Source organism: Andrena cerasifolii, chromosome 15, assembly GCF_050908995.1.
Source record: "Andrena cerasifolii isolate SP2316 chromosome 15, iyAndCera1_principal, whole genome shotgun sequence".
NCBI classification, from domain to species: domain Eukaryota; kingdom Metazoa; phylum Arthropoda; class Insecta; order Hymenoptera; family Andrenidae; genus Andrena; species Andrena cerasifolii.
The window spans coordinates 1,470,026-1,482,420 of NC_135132.1; the positions used below are offsets into that span (position 1 = coordinate 1,470,026).

At 37.8% G+C, this 12,395-nt stretch overlaps 2 protein-coding genes across 7 annotated transcripts in view; one reads left to right on the top strand and one right to left on the bottom strand.

Moving 5' to 3' along the window:
- Positions 1–12,395, bottom strand: part of LOC143377162 (unconventional myosin-XVIIIa) — a 390,650-nt gene that overhangs the window by 194,309 nt on the left and 183,946 nt on the right. The gene's annotated exons all lie outside the window — the stretch shown is intronic.
- LOC143377236 (uncharacterized) lies at positions 6,840–9,371 on the top strand. Its single transcript, XM_076828303.1, has 2 exons — positions 6,840–6,939; positions 8,013–9,371. Exon 2 carries the CDS (start codon positions 8,381–8,383, stop codon positions 8,921–8,923), a length of 543 nt encoding a protein of 180 aa, XP_076684418.1. The 5' UTR covers positions 6,840–6,939; positions 8,013–8,380; the 3' UTR covers positions 8,924–9,371.

Consider the following 12,395-nt stretch of genomic DNA (forward strand, 5'->3'; position numbering starts at 1 on the left):
TGTACTGAATTCTACACAAAGATATGATATGCGTATAATAGAGTGTTCAAATAACAAAGCGTTCCGATAGTGAAGTCGCAGAGAGTCGTGGGGGGAGGGGCGCAACTTTGGGGTGACGTTAAAGAAAAATATAGCAATGAAAAAACACCCTGGCGATGACATCGACGAATCAGATCATGAAGATCCGAAATTTAAAAATAGTCACTTTTTTAGTATAAACTTAATAAAGATCAGTTTTTAAAAATAAGTGATTTTTTCTCAACAGCCAGGGGGGCAACTGCTCCTTTGCTCCCTCGGAGTTCGATTGGTGGAGGTTCTGTTGCAACTACATAAGCACATCATACATAGCATTGCGAAAAATGGATCAACCACATGATTCCAAGAAGACTATTCAATGTAGAATGCGTCAGAGGGATTCGACCTTTTTGTTCCACGATGTTAGCCTGGACCATAGTCAGTTTTGAGAAACAATGGCAGATCAGTTAGGTGTCTAAATAGAAGTTTATTTTCATACGACAGTCCCGGTTCAATTATAGTTTCCTTATGGACTATGAGTCATGATCCAGCTATATTAGGTACACCAATGGCAATGAACCAACCAACACAGGTCGGAAACAGCAACTTTGCTGTTCTGTAAGACACCTTCCTAACAGACCTAACCCATATCTGTGAACACCTCCACTATCACAACAATACTAACAAGGAATACTATCAAGGTGTCCAGCGCTGATTTTTTCTCTTTCAAATATGTTTTTAAGTAATATATATATATATTTTCGAAAAATGAAAAGAAAATCAATTCTTTCATGAATCCACAGAAGAATGCCCCCTTAAAGGGTGAAACAGCCTCCCAAGGTTCGAAAATCGGTATTTCCTGAATGAAGTGTTCTGCCATTACAAACGCCAAATATCGAACGAATAACGTATATTTTAGAAGCTGTTTCACCTCTTAAAAATCAGATGGGGCAAAAATAAAAATATAAGCGTTTCCTAATTTTTTTCTAAGTTTCCTAAACGTGCGCTGAGTATTCAAAGCGTGCACTTACTCCATCATTAACACTACACGTAACAATGAAGAAGTAAACGCAGAAAGTCTTTCAGTTTTCGCCAAAAACTGTAGCTGTGTAACCACGGTAATGTGGACGAGAAACAGAATCAAGTGTTCTCGTCCAGCTCAGTCCAATGTGGAAAAAAAAATTGTACCAACTGCTCCAAAATTGTTGGCTGCGATACGGGAAAAGATAGATTTTCCATGGAAAATAGATTCTCTATATAAATTATTAAAGTCTATGGGTTTTAAATGGTGGAAGAGCAATAGCATTCGAAAGGTCCTAATTGAAAGACCGAATATTGTGATTTGGAGGGAAAAATATTTAAAAGCTTTACGACATTATAGAAGTGAAAATAGGAACATTGTATATATGGACGAAACATGGGTAGACAACACCTTGTGTTTTAGCAAGTATTGGCAGAACGAGGATATGCTAGAGTATTAAAAAATAATAGTTCTTCACATCGGCTGATAATTGTCCATGCCGGTGGAAAAAATGGTTTTGTAATTGGTGCGGACCTTATTTTCAAATCCGGTACCACTACAGGAGACTACCATGGGCAAATGAATGCAGAAAATTTTGTCAAATGGATGGAACAAAAATTATTACCGAACATTCCGCATAATTCGGTAATTGTTATGGACAATGCCCCGTACCACTCCGTGCAACAAAATAAACCGCCGACAAAAAGCAATAGGAAGGGCGATATTATAGACTGGCTAAATAGAAACAAAATTCAATGTAGTGAACAAATGACCAAATTTGAGTTAATGCATCTGGTGCAAACAAATAAAAATGCCGAAAAAACATACAAAATAGACGAGTTAATAAAATCACACGGCCATAACGTACTGAGGCTGCCACCGTATATGTGCGACCTAAACCCAATAGAATTGGCCTGGGCGCAATTGAAGAGGAAGATTAGGGAAAGGAATCCGTCGTCGACAATTTCAAAAGATGATTTGCAAACATTTACTCGGGAAGCTCTAAGTGAAATTACACAGAACCAGTGGGAGAACTTTTGTAGGCACGTAGAGAAAATAGAACAGGAATATTGGTCGAATGACCGAATAATAGAAGATACAGAATTCAATTTAGGAAACAGCGATTCGGATGACAGCGACGGCAGCAGCAGCAGCAGCTCAGAAGATTTATAGGGTAAGAACGAATGAAAATTATATTCATTTTTAATTTTAAAATTATACTTGTTATTAGGAACTGTAATTATGTACTTAGAGTTCATGCTGATAAAAATGAGCCTCAATGAAATATGATAAAATATTAAATGATTTTAATAATACGATGTTAAACTTAATTTTTTTTATCATGATGTCAATTAAAAACAATCAGTGCGAGATTGCGTTTGGGCTTATTTTAATCAGAGAAATCTAACCAAACCAATGATAATACTCCTGAATATATTGTGAAAAATAAGGAAATTTTTATGTTATTATATATTAATGGTTAACCGTCTGAGATGGCTACGCTATTGCTTTGGCGCTCGTCGGTCAGATCGCTCTATTCCACTCGATCTCGATGTGTTTTGTTCGCTCTCTACTTCAGCCAATATCCAAAATACGTGTGCCGCGTCTTTAAAAGTGTGCCCAAATAGGTGATTCGACCAATCGTCATAGCGACGGACTGTATCGCCCGAGCCCGCCTCTTGGGGATCTTCTTTCGGCCGGGTAATAGTACTTATGAGTGGCACTCACAATGTATGATCAATAAGTGACACTATAAAAATGTCTGAAAAAAGGGGGGTGGAAATTTAATTTTCGTAACAAAAATTATTTTTTCCACAATTTTTTCCAGCAGATACGGTAGAGACCTTCACAAACGGTGTAGGGGAAAGGTGGGATAGTTGATCAGCGGGGATACTGTGAATGTATGCATGATTGTTTTATTGTGAATGGGCCTGCAGAGTCACGTATGCGCGAGACACCTATGGGTGAAAGTGGGAAGTAAGAGTAGTTGGAGAGAGTATGCATGGAGTGTTATACGTAGTCTATGTTCAGGATAAAGAAGAGGCAACACGTGCTGGGGAGTTCAGTACTTTGTATCTTAAAAGTATATTATATCCTAATTCTTAATGTTAAAGTGTTGTGCGATTACTATTCCCGTCCCCACAGATACATGATCACATCAGGTTTTTAATTAATATATTGGCAATGTGTGCCTGCTATCACGTTGTCACGGTAATGTTTGCATTATCGCAACACTTCTCGCTGCAGTTTTCTTTCGGGAGCATAGAATAATGTGATTAGAAGCTTTGATCTTATCTGCAGCCAAAAAGTAAATATTTCGGTCACCTTGCTCTTCCTTCTTTTCAAGTGAATGTTGCATTTTCAACGATTTGAAATATATTAAGGGGGGAGACCACTGTAAAAAATCGGAAAAATCGATTTTTCCTTTTTCACATTTTCTGAAAGACGTACGTTTCGAGAATGCTTCTCTCCGAATTTTATGAAGAAATTCGCAAAATTGACGGAGATATAGTATTTTCCGTGAAGCGATGTCAAGCGCGCGACTGAGCCGCGCGGAACATTGAACGCGTTTTCCTCAGAATGACATTTTTCAACCGCGTTGACAGTCTACAGAGAAAAGTATACGTCCAATTGACACGAGCAAGGGCATTTATTGTACGGATAACCCGTCGTTATTACGTGACGATCAGTTTTTTTTTTTCAATTAACGACCTGCTTCTATTTTTTTTATCAACATTTTCCCAATTTTGTACCCCGAAAACATGATTTTTTTTAGTCGTCTGCCATTTTATATTTTTTTGCGATTTTTATTTTTTTTTATCGTCACGTAATAGAGGTAGGCTTCTAGTTTTTAAATATTTTTGTCTTTTTGAATTCGGATTAACCATATGGCTTGGGTACTGTCAACGCGACAAGCACGATTTTGCCGCAGCGCAAAGTTTGGCAAAGAGTATACAGGAAACGGATTTATGAATTTGATTGAAAAACAAATTTTCTTACCCTTCGATATGTACATATTAACTATACTAAGCAATACGTTGATTTAATTGCGTTGTTTGATTGAAAAAAAATCCCGAAAACACGCTTAATTTTCAGACCATTACAGTGGTCTCCCCCCTTAAGTAAAAACAGCAATTCCTGGTCTATTACTGGTATTTATTGATCGATCTAAATATTTATGGTAAGTTTAATTTTTCATCTTTCTCAAATCGAGTGTATCGAGGGATACTTGAACAGGTGATCAAATATCCCTCTCTTCTGTAATCTATCGACGAGTGACAAAGGAGAACTATAGAACGGCTAATAACACAGAAAAGTACAAGGAATAGAAAAAAAAAGAAAATAACTGATGGTTTTATTAAGTGAGATACTCGTCGATATGGTTATTGTAATGTATTTGCCTTTGTTATTTACACGACATAAGAAAGATCCTTGCTATACAAAGGTATATAACGCACTAATCTAAGGTTTAGCTCGTGGTAGTTTCGTCGCTACCGCTCGTCATGAAAGACTCGGTTGATACCTAGATGGGTAAGTGTACTTGCCCATTTCTAACAATAACGAAATTTGAAAATGTCCCAAGAAGAACCACAGAACGGCTAGTGAAACAGAAAAATACGGCAAAGAAAATGAAAAGGAAAATCTTTTCTTCATCTGAATCAACTGATATCTAAGTGAAATGTCTGTTAAGAATGCATTTATGTTGTTTTATGTCATAGAGTTTAATTCTTCGGTTTTATATTTTCAGTAATTCTTTCAACTTAGTTATAGTTTACTTTCTTTTTACGATATTCTCTTTATTTCGTGGTAGGGTCATTCCACGCGAAGTCGGACACTTTTCGGAGTAACAATTCGGATTTTGGTGCAACTTGGATATGTTGTCGTCTTTAGGGACATATAAATATATCTCGAAGGATTTTTCAAAATGTCAAAAATTGTGGATGTTACAGCTCTTTGAAATATAGTGTTTACTTTTATTTCCAAAATTGTAACTATTGAACTAACAAACTGGTAAAAATGACCTTTTGGGTGATTACAGTGGAGATATAAGAGTACCTAATAAAAATTATTTCACTTAAGGGGTTATGCCTAGTCAGCTTTCGAAAAAGAACTCGATTTTCGGGATTTTTTTGTGGAATATCTACTGTATATTTTTTTACAACTATTCGCTTATTTTAAAAGTGCATATATGTAGCAACTCTCAGTAATTTTGTTCTAGAAAAATATTAAGAAATGAACGAATAACAGCCATTCTCACGGAAGCTGTTTTGATAAAGACGCTGTGCGGTGAGCAAGTTTTCTCTGAGCCGAATCAGCTAAAATTAAAAATTCAAAAACATTCTGTTAATATATCGTTGAATTCAGTAGATGAACGAAGGTTTTTACAAAAAGTTGGTTTTTGACAAAATGGCGGCCGTTTGACGCAAAATCGCGCTTTTCCGATGTTTGAATTGTTCGTTTTTCGTTAATTAAAAATACAGTTTTTGTTAAAATAAAAAATCCTTTGTTCATCCACTAGTCTTTGGTATATAAAAGAAGTCTGCAAAAGTTTAGGCCAATCGATACAGTGGTTTCCGAAATATCTTGCTCCCCGATATCAACATCACTTACGCGAGAATGGTTGTTATTCGTTAATTTTTTAATGTTTTTCTATAACAAAATAACTGAGAGTTGCTGCATATATGTACTTCTAAAATAAGCGAATAGTTGTAATAAAATATACAGTAAATATTCCACACAAAAATTCTTGAAAATCGCGTTGTTTTTCGAAAGCTGACTAGGCATAACCCCTTAATAAAAACGAATATTTGACCATTTATTTAGCAATTGTTCTTAACAAATGCAATTTTATAATTGAAGGCCCCTTTTTAAACATTTGGAAAAATAGGAGGATATAGCCCTGTTTATCCTCTTTACGGACACGTTTTCAAAAACGCGGACACTTTAAATTTGGCCAAATGAAAATTAATTGAATGTAACTCTGCGTCAAATCGCACCGGCTCGACTGGTCGCTCGGGCCGTGCGGTACTCACAGCGACCAAGCGGCTATACCTGCCACTATTATATAGGGTATTAATGAGGACCGCTGGAAGGTTTAATACCGTTAATATTTACTGGAATCTCACTCTCTGTCGATGGCACTTATTGTTTGAAACATTTTACTATCTGTGTTCTGAGTTTTCCTGCATTTCTTTTATTGGTCCTTAGACGTATTCAATTTTACCAAGGGTGGGGTTTCTTGGTTTCTTAGTCTCTGTTTTTCAGTGCCGTTATTACAGCCAAACCTTGTAGACGTGTCCATTCGTACTGCAAAAATTTCAAATGGTGCGAAAAAAGTGTTGCAATCCTTTTGCAAAACTGTCAACACCTAACTCATCCGGCCCTAAATTATATTTCATTCGCCTCGTTCGTTCGATTACAAGTGTAGTAGTCCTTTCGATGCCCGCCAGAGGTCACTACGTTCAGAGTAAAGTGTGGGGGATATCCGATTAGATAGACAACGTGACTAATCGAGGAATTTAGGAACACATCCGTCAGGTCGGGGAACAGAATATTTATTGAATGTAAACAGAAAATGTAACAAAAACCTTAGCAACTAATAAACAGAAGAACAATTAATTATAAACATTAATAACTCACTTCATTCATTCTTCATTCATTCGATAAATTATAAAGTCGCGCGCAAACAGGCATACCACAACACAGACACGAAACCCCACAAAAGAAAACAACAACCGGGATTCCCCTAACGCTTCTCCTCGTTCCGCTCTACCTTCATATCCTTTCGTAGTGCGCTGAAGTTCACACGTGTGTTTTACGATAGTTCTAATCTCATACAAGTGATCATGAGTAAACGGAAGAGAAGAAGTAACGAAGAATTATTTGAGAATCTAAACAAACAGGTGAAAATTTTACAAGAAACTATGAAGGTGTTAAAGGAGAAAAATAAAAATTATGGCGAGTCAGAAAGTGACGACGTAGTAAGATAAAAGTCAGGCGATAGTGGGTCAAGTAGCGAGGACGGAAATTCCGACGAGGAACAAAGTAAATTTTAATTTGAATCTGTCTTATACACAATGGTATTCTCCGAATATTTGGACATGAATATGTAGCCCGGTCGCAGAGGCTGAGAATAGGTTTCACGTGGTTTCAAAAGATAGGTTATATACGCTCGCACGACGTGTTGAGACATTAGAACAAGAGGAAAAGACAGGTTAATAAACCGTTTTTCTGCTTGTTGGCAGCTTATACGCTCGCATGACGTATGCATTGGAAAAAATCTAGTTCTTTCGGCGGGGCTCACGCTACATTCTTCTTAACTGGCTAGAACAGCTACATACCCTGATAGCCAGATCTGGCAGCAGAATCTGACGTCAGAACTGCAGCAGTCTGTGTCCACATTTGGCTGCGTTTTGATGTGCAGAGCCTGAGGTGCAGTGCCTGATGATAGGCACAGCAACAGCGCCATCTGAGATCCAGAATTACCAAGCAATTGCCTACAGATGGCGCTGTTGCTGTGCCTAGCAGACGGCGAAATCTGCTGTCCATCTGACATCAGGCACTGCACCTCAGGCTCTGCACATCAGAACGCAGCCAAATGCGGACACAGACTGCTGCAGTTCTGACGTCAGATTCTGCGCTCCCGTGCCAGACCTTGCTCCCAATTTGATGTCAGATTGGAGACAGATGGTTATCAGGGTACGTAAACACATGCTCGCAGGACATGTGCGTACGAGAAGGTTAAGGTCAACATGCGTGGTGGCTAGGACCACCCTGTTTTTTATCTCGATATATCAGACATACGCTCGCATGAGGGAATATGAACGGAATTAAAAGAAAAACAAATGTCCTCTCTACACATAATGGACAGAACTTAGATTCTACGATATCTTCTAGAATCGCAAATATTTTGGTTAATAAAATAAAAGTAGGATACAATTTCACAGTCAAAAATTAATTGAAAGTAAAATTGCAGGTAATAAAGAAAATTTATCAGAAGCTGGCAATGACGATAGTTTAGTGTTGATAAATCAGGAGAACTTGGTAGAACCTAATAACGAAAAAGAGGTACCAGAGAGTGTGGACGTAATAAAAGAAACACCTCCTAATGAAGACTTTGCGGAAATATTTGGAGATGACCCCTCGGCATCTAATGCTTTACAAATAAAAATACATTCCAGCATTCTTAATAGATAGAAATTCTGGTTCACAAGCGGAATAAAAAGAGAGGAGAAAGAGAATCTTTTAGGAAAATACCAAAGTCCTGGTGGCTTAGAAGTACCTAAGTTAAACCCGGAAATTCTTTTAAAATTGCCTAAACACTCAAAATCAAGAGACACCCGTATGTCCACGAGACAACAATTGGCAAGCGCTGCACTAGCAGCCCTTGGTTCGGTCATGACAACCTTGATTGAAGAAACAGATAGTATTGATAAAATTCAGGTTATGGAAAAATTACACGACGCTGGAAAGCTCATGGCCGAGATTATGCATAGTCAAACTAAATCGAGAAAAGCCTTTATTGTAGCAGGGGTTGATAAAGATACCAAAACCATGCTCGAGAACACAAAAACAGAGGAGTTTTTGTTTGGGAAGAATTTATCTGAAAAGTTTAAAGAAGCCAAAGTAATGGATAAAGTAGCCAACTCTATGAAGAAACAATCCTCTTACAAAATTCAAGGATCAGCTTCGACGGCCAAGCAGACTTTAAACTCAAACAGCCTGCTGGGAAAAAGGCCATTTCCCAACCAGTCAGGCTCACATCAAGGTTTCAAATATCCATCAGGACAGGCCAAACGACTGACCTTCAGGACGAAGCAACCACTCAACACCAAGGCACAGTATCAGGGATACAACAAAACGAGGAGTCAGAAGAGATTGAAATAAATGTAGGTTCCACTGCTGGTAGACTAAAAGGGTTTTTGAATAACTGGGAAACGATTACGTCAGATAGGTTTGTGTTAAGTTGTGTTAAAGGATATAAAATAGGTTTTCAAAAAGAAGCAAAGCAGGGTAAGGTACCATCAGTAAAATTCGATTCAGCTAAAGAGATTAAAATAGTTAAGCAAGCCATAGATAAATTACGACAAAAAGGAGCGGTAGAAAGCTACCGTGAGTAACCATGTAAAAAACAATTTCTATCAAGCTATTTTCTGGTTCCAAAGCCAGATGGCTCTTTCCGTTTTATACTAAATTTGAAACGGTTAAACAAATTTATCAATACTAGCCATTTTAAAATGGAAGATGTTCGAACAGCTGCGAAATTAATTTTCCCAGGGTACTTCATGAGCACAATTGATTTAGAAGATGCGTACTTTCTAGTACCGATTCACAAAAAAAGTCGAAAATTTCTAAGATTTGAATTACTAGGAAGTCTATACCAATTTAAGTATACCCTATGTTTACAAAACTGCTAAAACCAGTTGCTCACAGCCTAAGATCTAGGGGTCTAATGTTGGTCATATATCTAGACGATATTATGTGCATTAGTACAGATTTTGAAAATTGTAGCAAGAGTGTTAGAGAAACAGTGAAATTATTACAATTTTTTGGTTTTGTAATAAACAATAGAAAGAGTAATCTCGTTCCATCAACTACATGCAGTTTTCTCGGTTTTAAAATTAATTCAATTAAATATGCAATTGAGTTGCCAAAGGAGAAAAGAGAACGGTTGCAAAATCTTATAAAGACCTTTGAGTTAAAAGAAAATTGCTTAATCAAGGAATTCGCTGGTCCAATAGGAAAATTAATTTCAGCTTGTCCAGCAGTCGAATATGGATTGTTATACACTAAATTGTTAGAAAGAGAAAAAATCAAGGCATTATGGTCTAATAATTTCAATTATGATGCTAGAATGCTAATTCCAAAGTCAATTTTACCAGATCTTAAGTGGTGGTTACGAAAATTACCGGTAGCAATTAATACTATAAAAACAGCTGATTTCACAGTAGAAATTCATACATATTTGGGATAATAAACAAAGAAAATATCACATAAATTATAAGGAATTACTGGCAGTTAAACAGGCGTTAGAGTCGTTAGCAAATAATTTACATAATTGCCAAATTCTTTCAAGAATTGACAACACCACGGCGATATCATACGTAAGATGGGTGGTGTACGTTATTCAGCATACAACAAGTTAGCTGAAGATATCTGGCAATGGGCAGAAAAAAGGAAAATTTTACTAATTGCATCCTATATTGCATCCTCAGACAACAAGCAGGCAGACCGACTGACTAGAATAAAAAATAGCGATACAGAATGGGAGCTAAATCAATGTTATTTCGAGATTATCATAGGAAACTTTGGTATTCCAAAATTTGATTTATTTGCTACACACAGGAATACCAAATGCAAAAAATATTTTTCTTGGAAGCCAGATGCCGGGACCCTGCAAGTAGATGCATTTACTGTCGGATGGACAAATCTTGACTTGTATGCGTTTTCGCCTTTAAGTTTAATTCTAAAGACACTTGTTAAAATTAAACGAGACGCGGCGACAGGAATTATTGCTGTGCCTGATTGGCCAAGTCAATCTTGGTATCCATTATTTACAAACCTTCTTGCAGAGAAACCGCTTACAATTGGACCAAGTATTAATTTATTACTGTCTCCATGTAGGTCGAAAATACATCCGCAGGTCAAGTACCTACATTTGATAGCAGGCAAAGTATCAGGGAAGCCTTCCTAAAGAAAAATGTACCCATCACAGCAGTTGACATTGTCGTATCATCTTTAGCTTCCGGCACAACTAAACAATACGAAACAGCATTGCGAGCATGGTGGCAGTTCTGCAAAGTAACCAATTCTGAGTTTTATGAACCTACAAGAAGTAGTCTTCTAAATTTTCTAACGAAACATTTTGGAACAGGCGCATCATATGGCACCTTAAATACTTATAGATCTGCAGTATCCTTGATCTCTCAGGATAAAATAGGCGAGGATGCAATGTTCCGTCTTACGGGAACAAAGGGGGGCTCAGAGCGAGGCAGAAATTCAGCGACCCTTTATTACTAGGCAATTGCTTACCTTCGAAGTCTTGGGGAACATTTGTCTACCAGATGTCTAATAGACGGCAATCGACATCGTGCTATTTTTTTTTTGACACCTCGACCGTTTTCGCTCTGAGAAAATCCGTTAATTGCTGTGTCAGCGGGTGGTATATGGCAACTTTGAACCGGCACATACCGTCGACCATCGCTGACTCGCGGGACAATACGGTCCTAAACCGCGAACCTAGCGAGACGCTCCGGCCGATCAACCTAACGAGGTTTGGTAGCCAGATTTTCGGTTTTTCCCGCGCTACGTCACCAAGAGGGAGAAGTTCCTCCTCCACCACCGAAATCGCAGAGGGAAGGTTCCTCCTCTTCAAGGAAAGCTGAGCCAATCAGGAATTTTGGCATCTCCCAAAATTCCGAAGTCTTGTCCACATTTGACAGCGAAAAGGTGGACTAAGCAGAAGTCAATGAGCTCGCGACTAGCAAGGTTTGGTGTCTTGATCGGGTCAGCGTTCGGATCATCAGCACGAACAGAGCAAAACTTCTCTAATCATCGTACGGATCAGAATCTACATTTAAACATCGAAACAGTCACCCAATATTAATTTTGCGGGGGATAGATCGACCGGCTATACTCGTACCTCCAGGTGAATCGGGCCTTACACCCTCGAAAGAAAAATTCCGATATTTTTCACGCGTGTGTCGTGCGAACATGCAATGATATCACGTTTTTTAAAAGGAGTATATAAACTTAAGCCTACAAAAGCAAAGTATAGTCATACTTGGGATGTCTCGGTAGTATTAAATTATATAAAGAATATATATCCGTTAATAAGTTTAAGTTTAAGAGATTTGGCCGAGAAAGCAATAACTTTATTAGCTTTAAGCACTGCTCATAGGGCACAAACACTAGCATATATTAAAATATCTAACATTAAGACAGCAACAAGATGGCTTGAAATAAGAATTCCAGACCTCATTAAAACGTCAGGTCCAGGACGTTATCAGCCATTATTGATTTTACCAAAGTTTATTGAAGAGCCTGATCTGTGTGTGGCGTCGGTTATCGCCGAATATATAACGATTACCAAAGCATTAAGAGGAGAGGCTGATACTTTATTTATCGCAATAAAAAAGCCGCATAAGCCTATAGGATCTCAGACCATTGGCCGAAGGATAAAAAATGTTCTAACAAAAAGCGATATAGATACGAATATATTCTCAGCTCATTCAACGAGACATGCTGCCACATCAGCGGCATTATTTAGAGGTGTTGGCCTAGCTACAATAAGAAGAACAGCAGGCTGGTCGAATAATTCACAGGTATTTGCAACCTTTTACAACAGACCTATACTGCC

Bases quoted from the DNA above. Each gene is read 5' to 3' on its own strand.
- LOC143377236 (XM_076828303.1), top strand. From the start codon at position 8,381: ATGTCCACGAGACAACAATTGGCAAGCGCTGCACTAGCAGCCCTTGGT.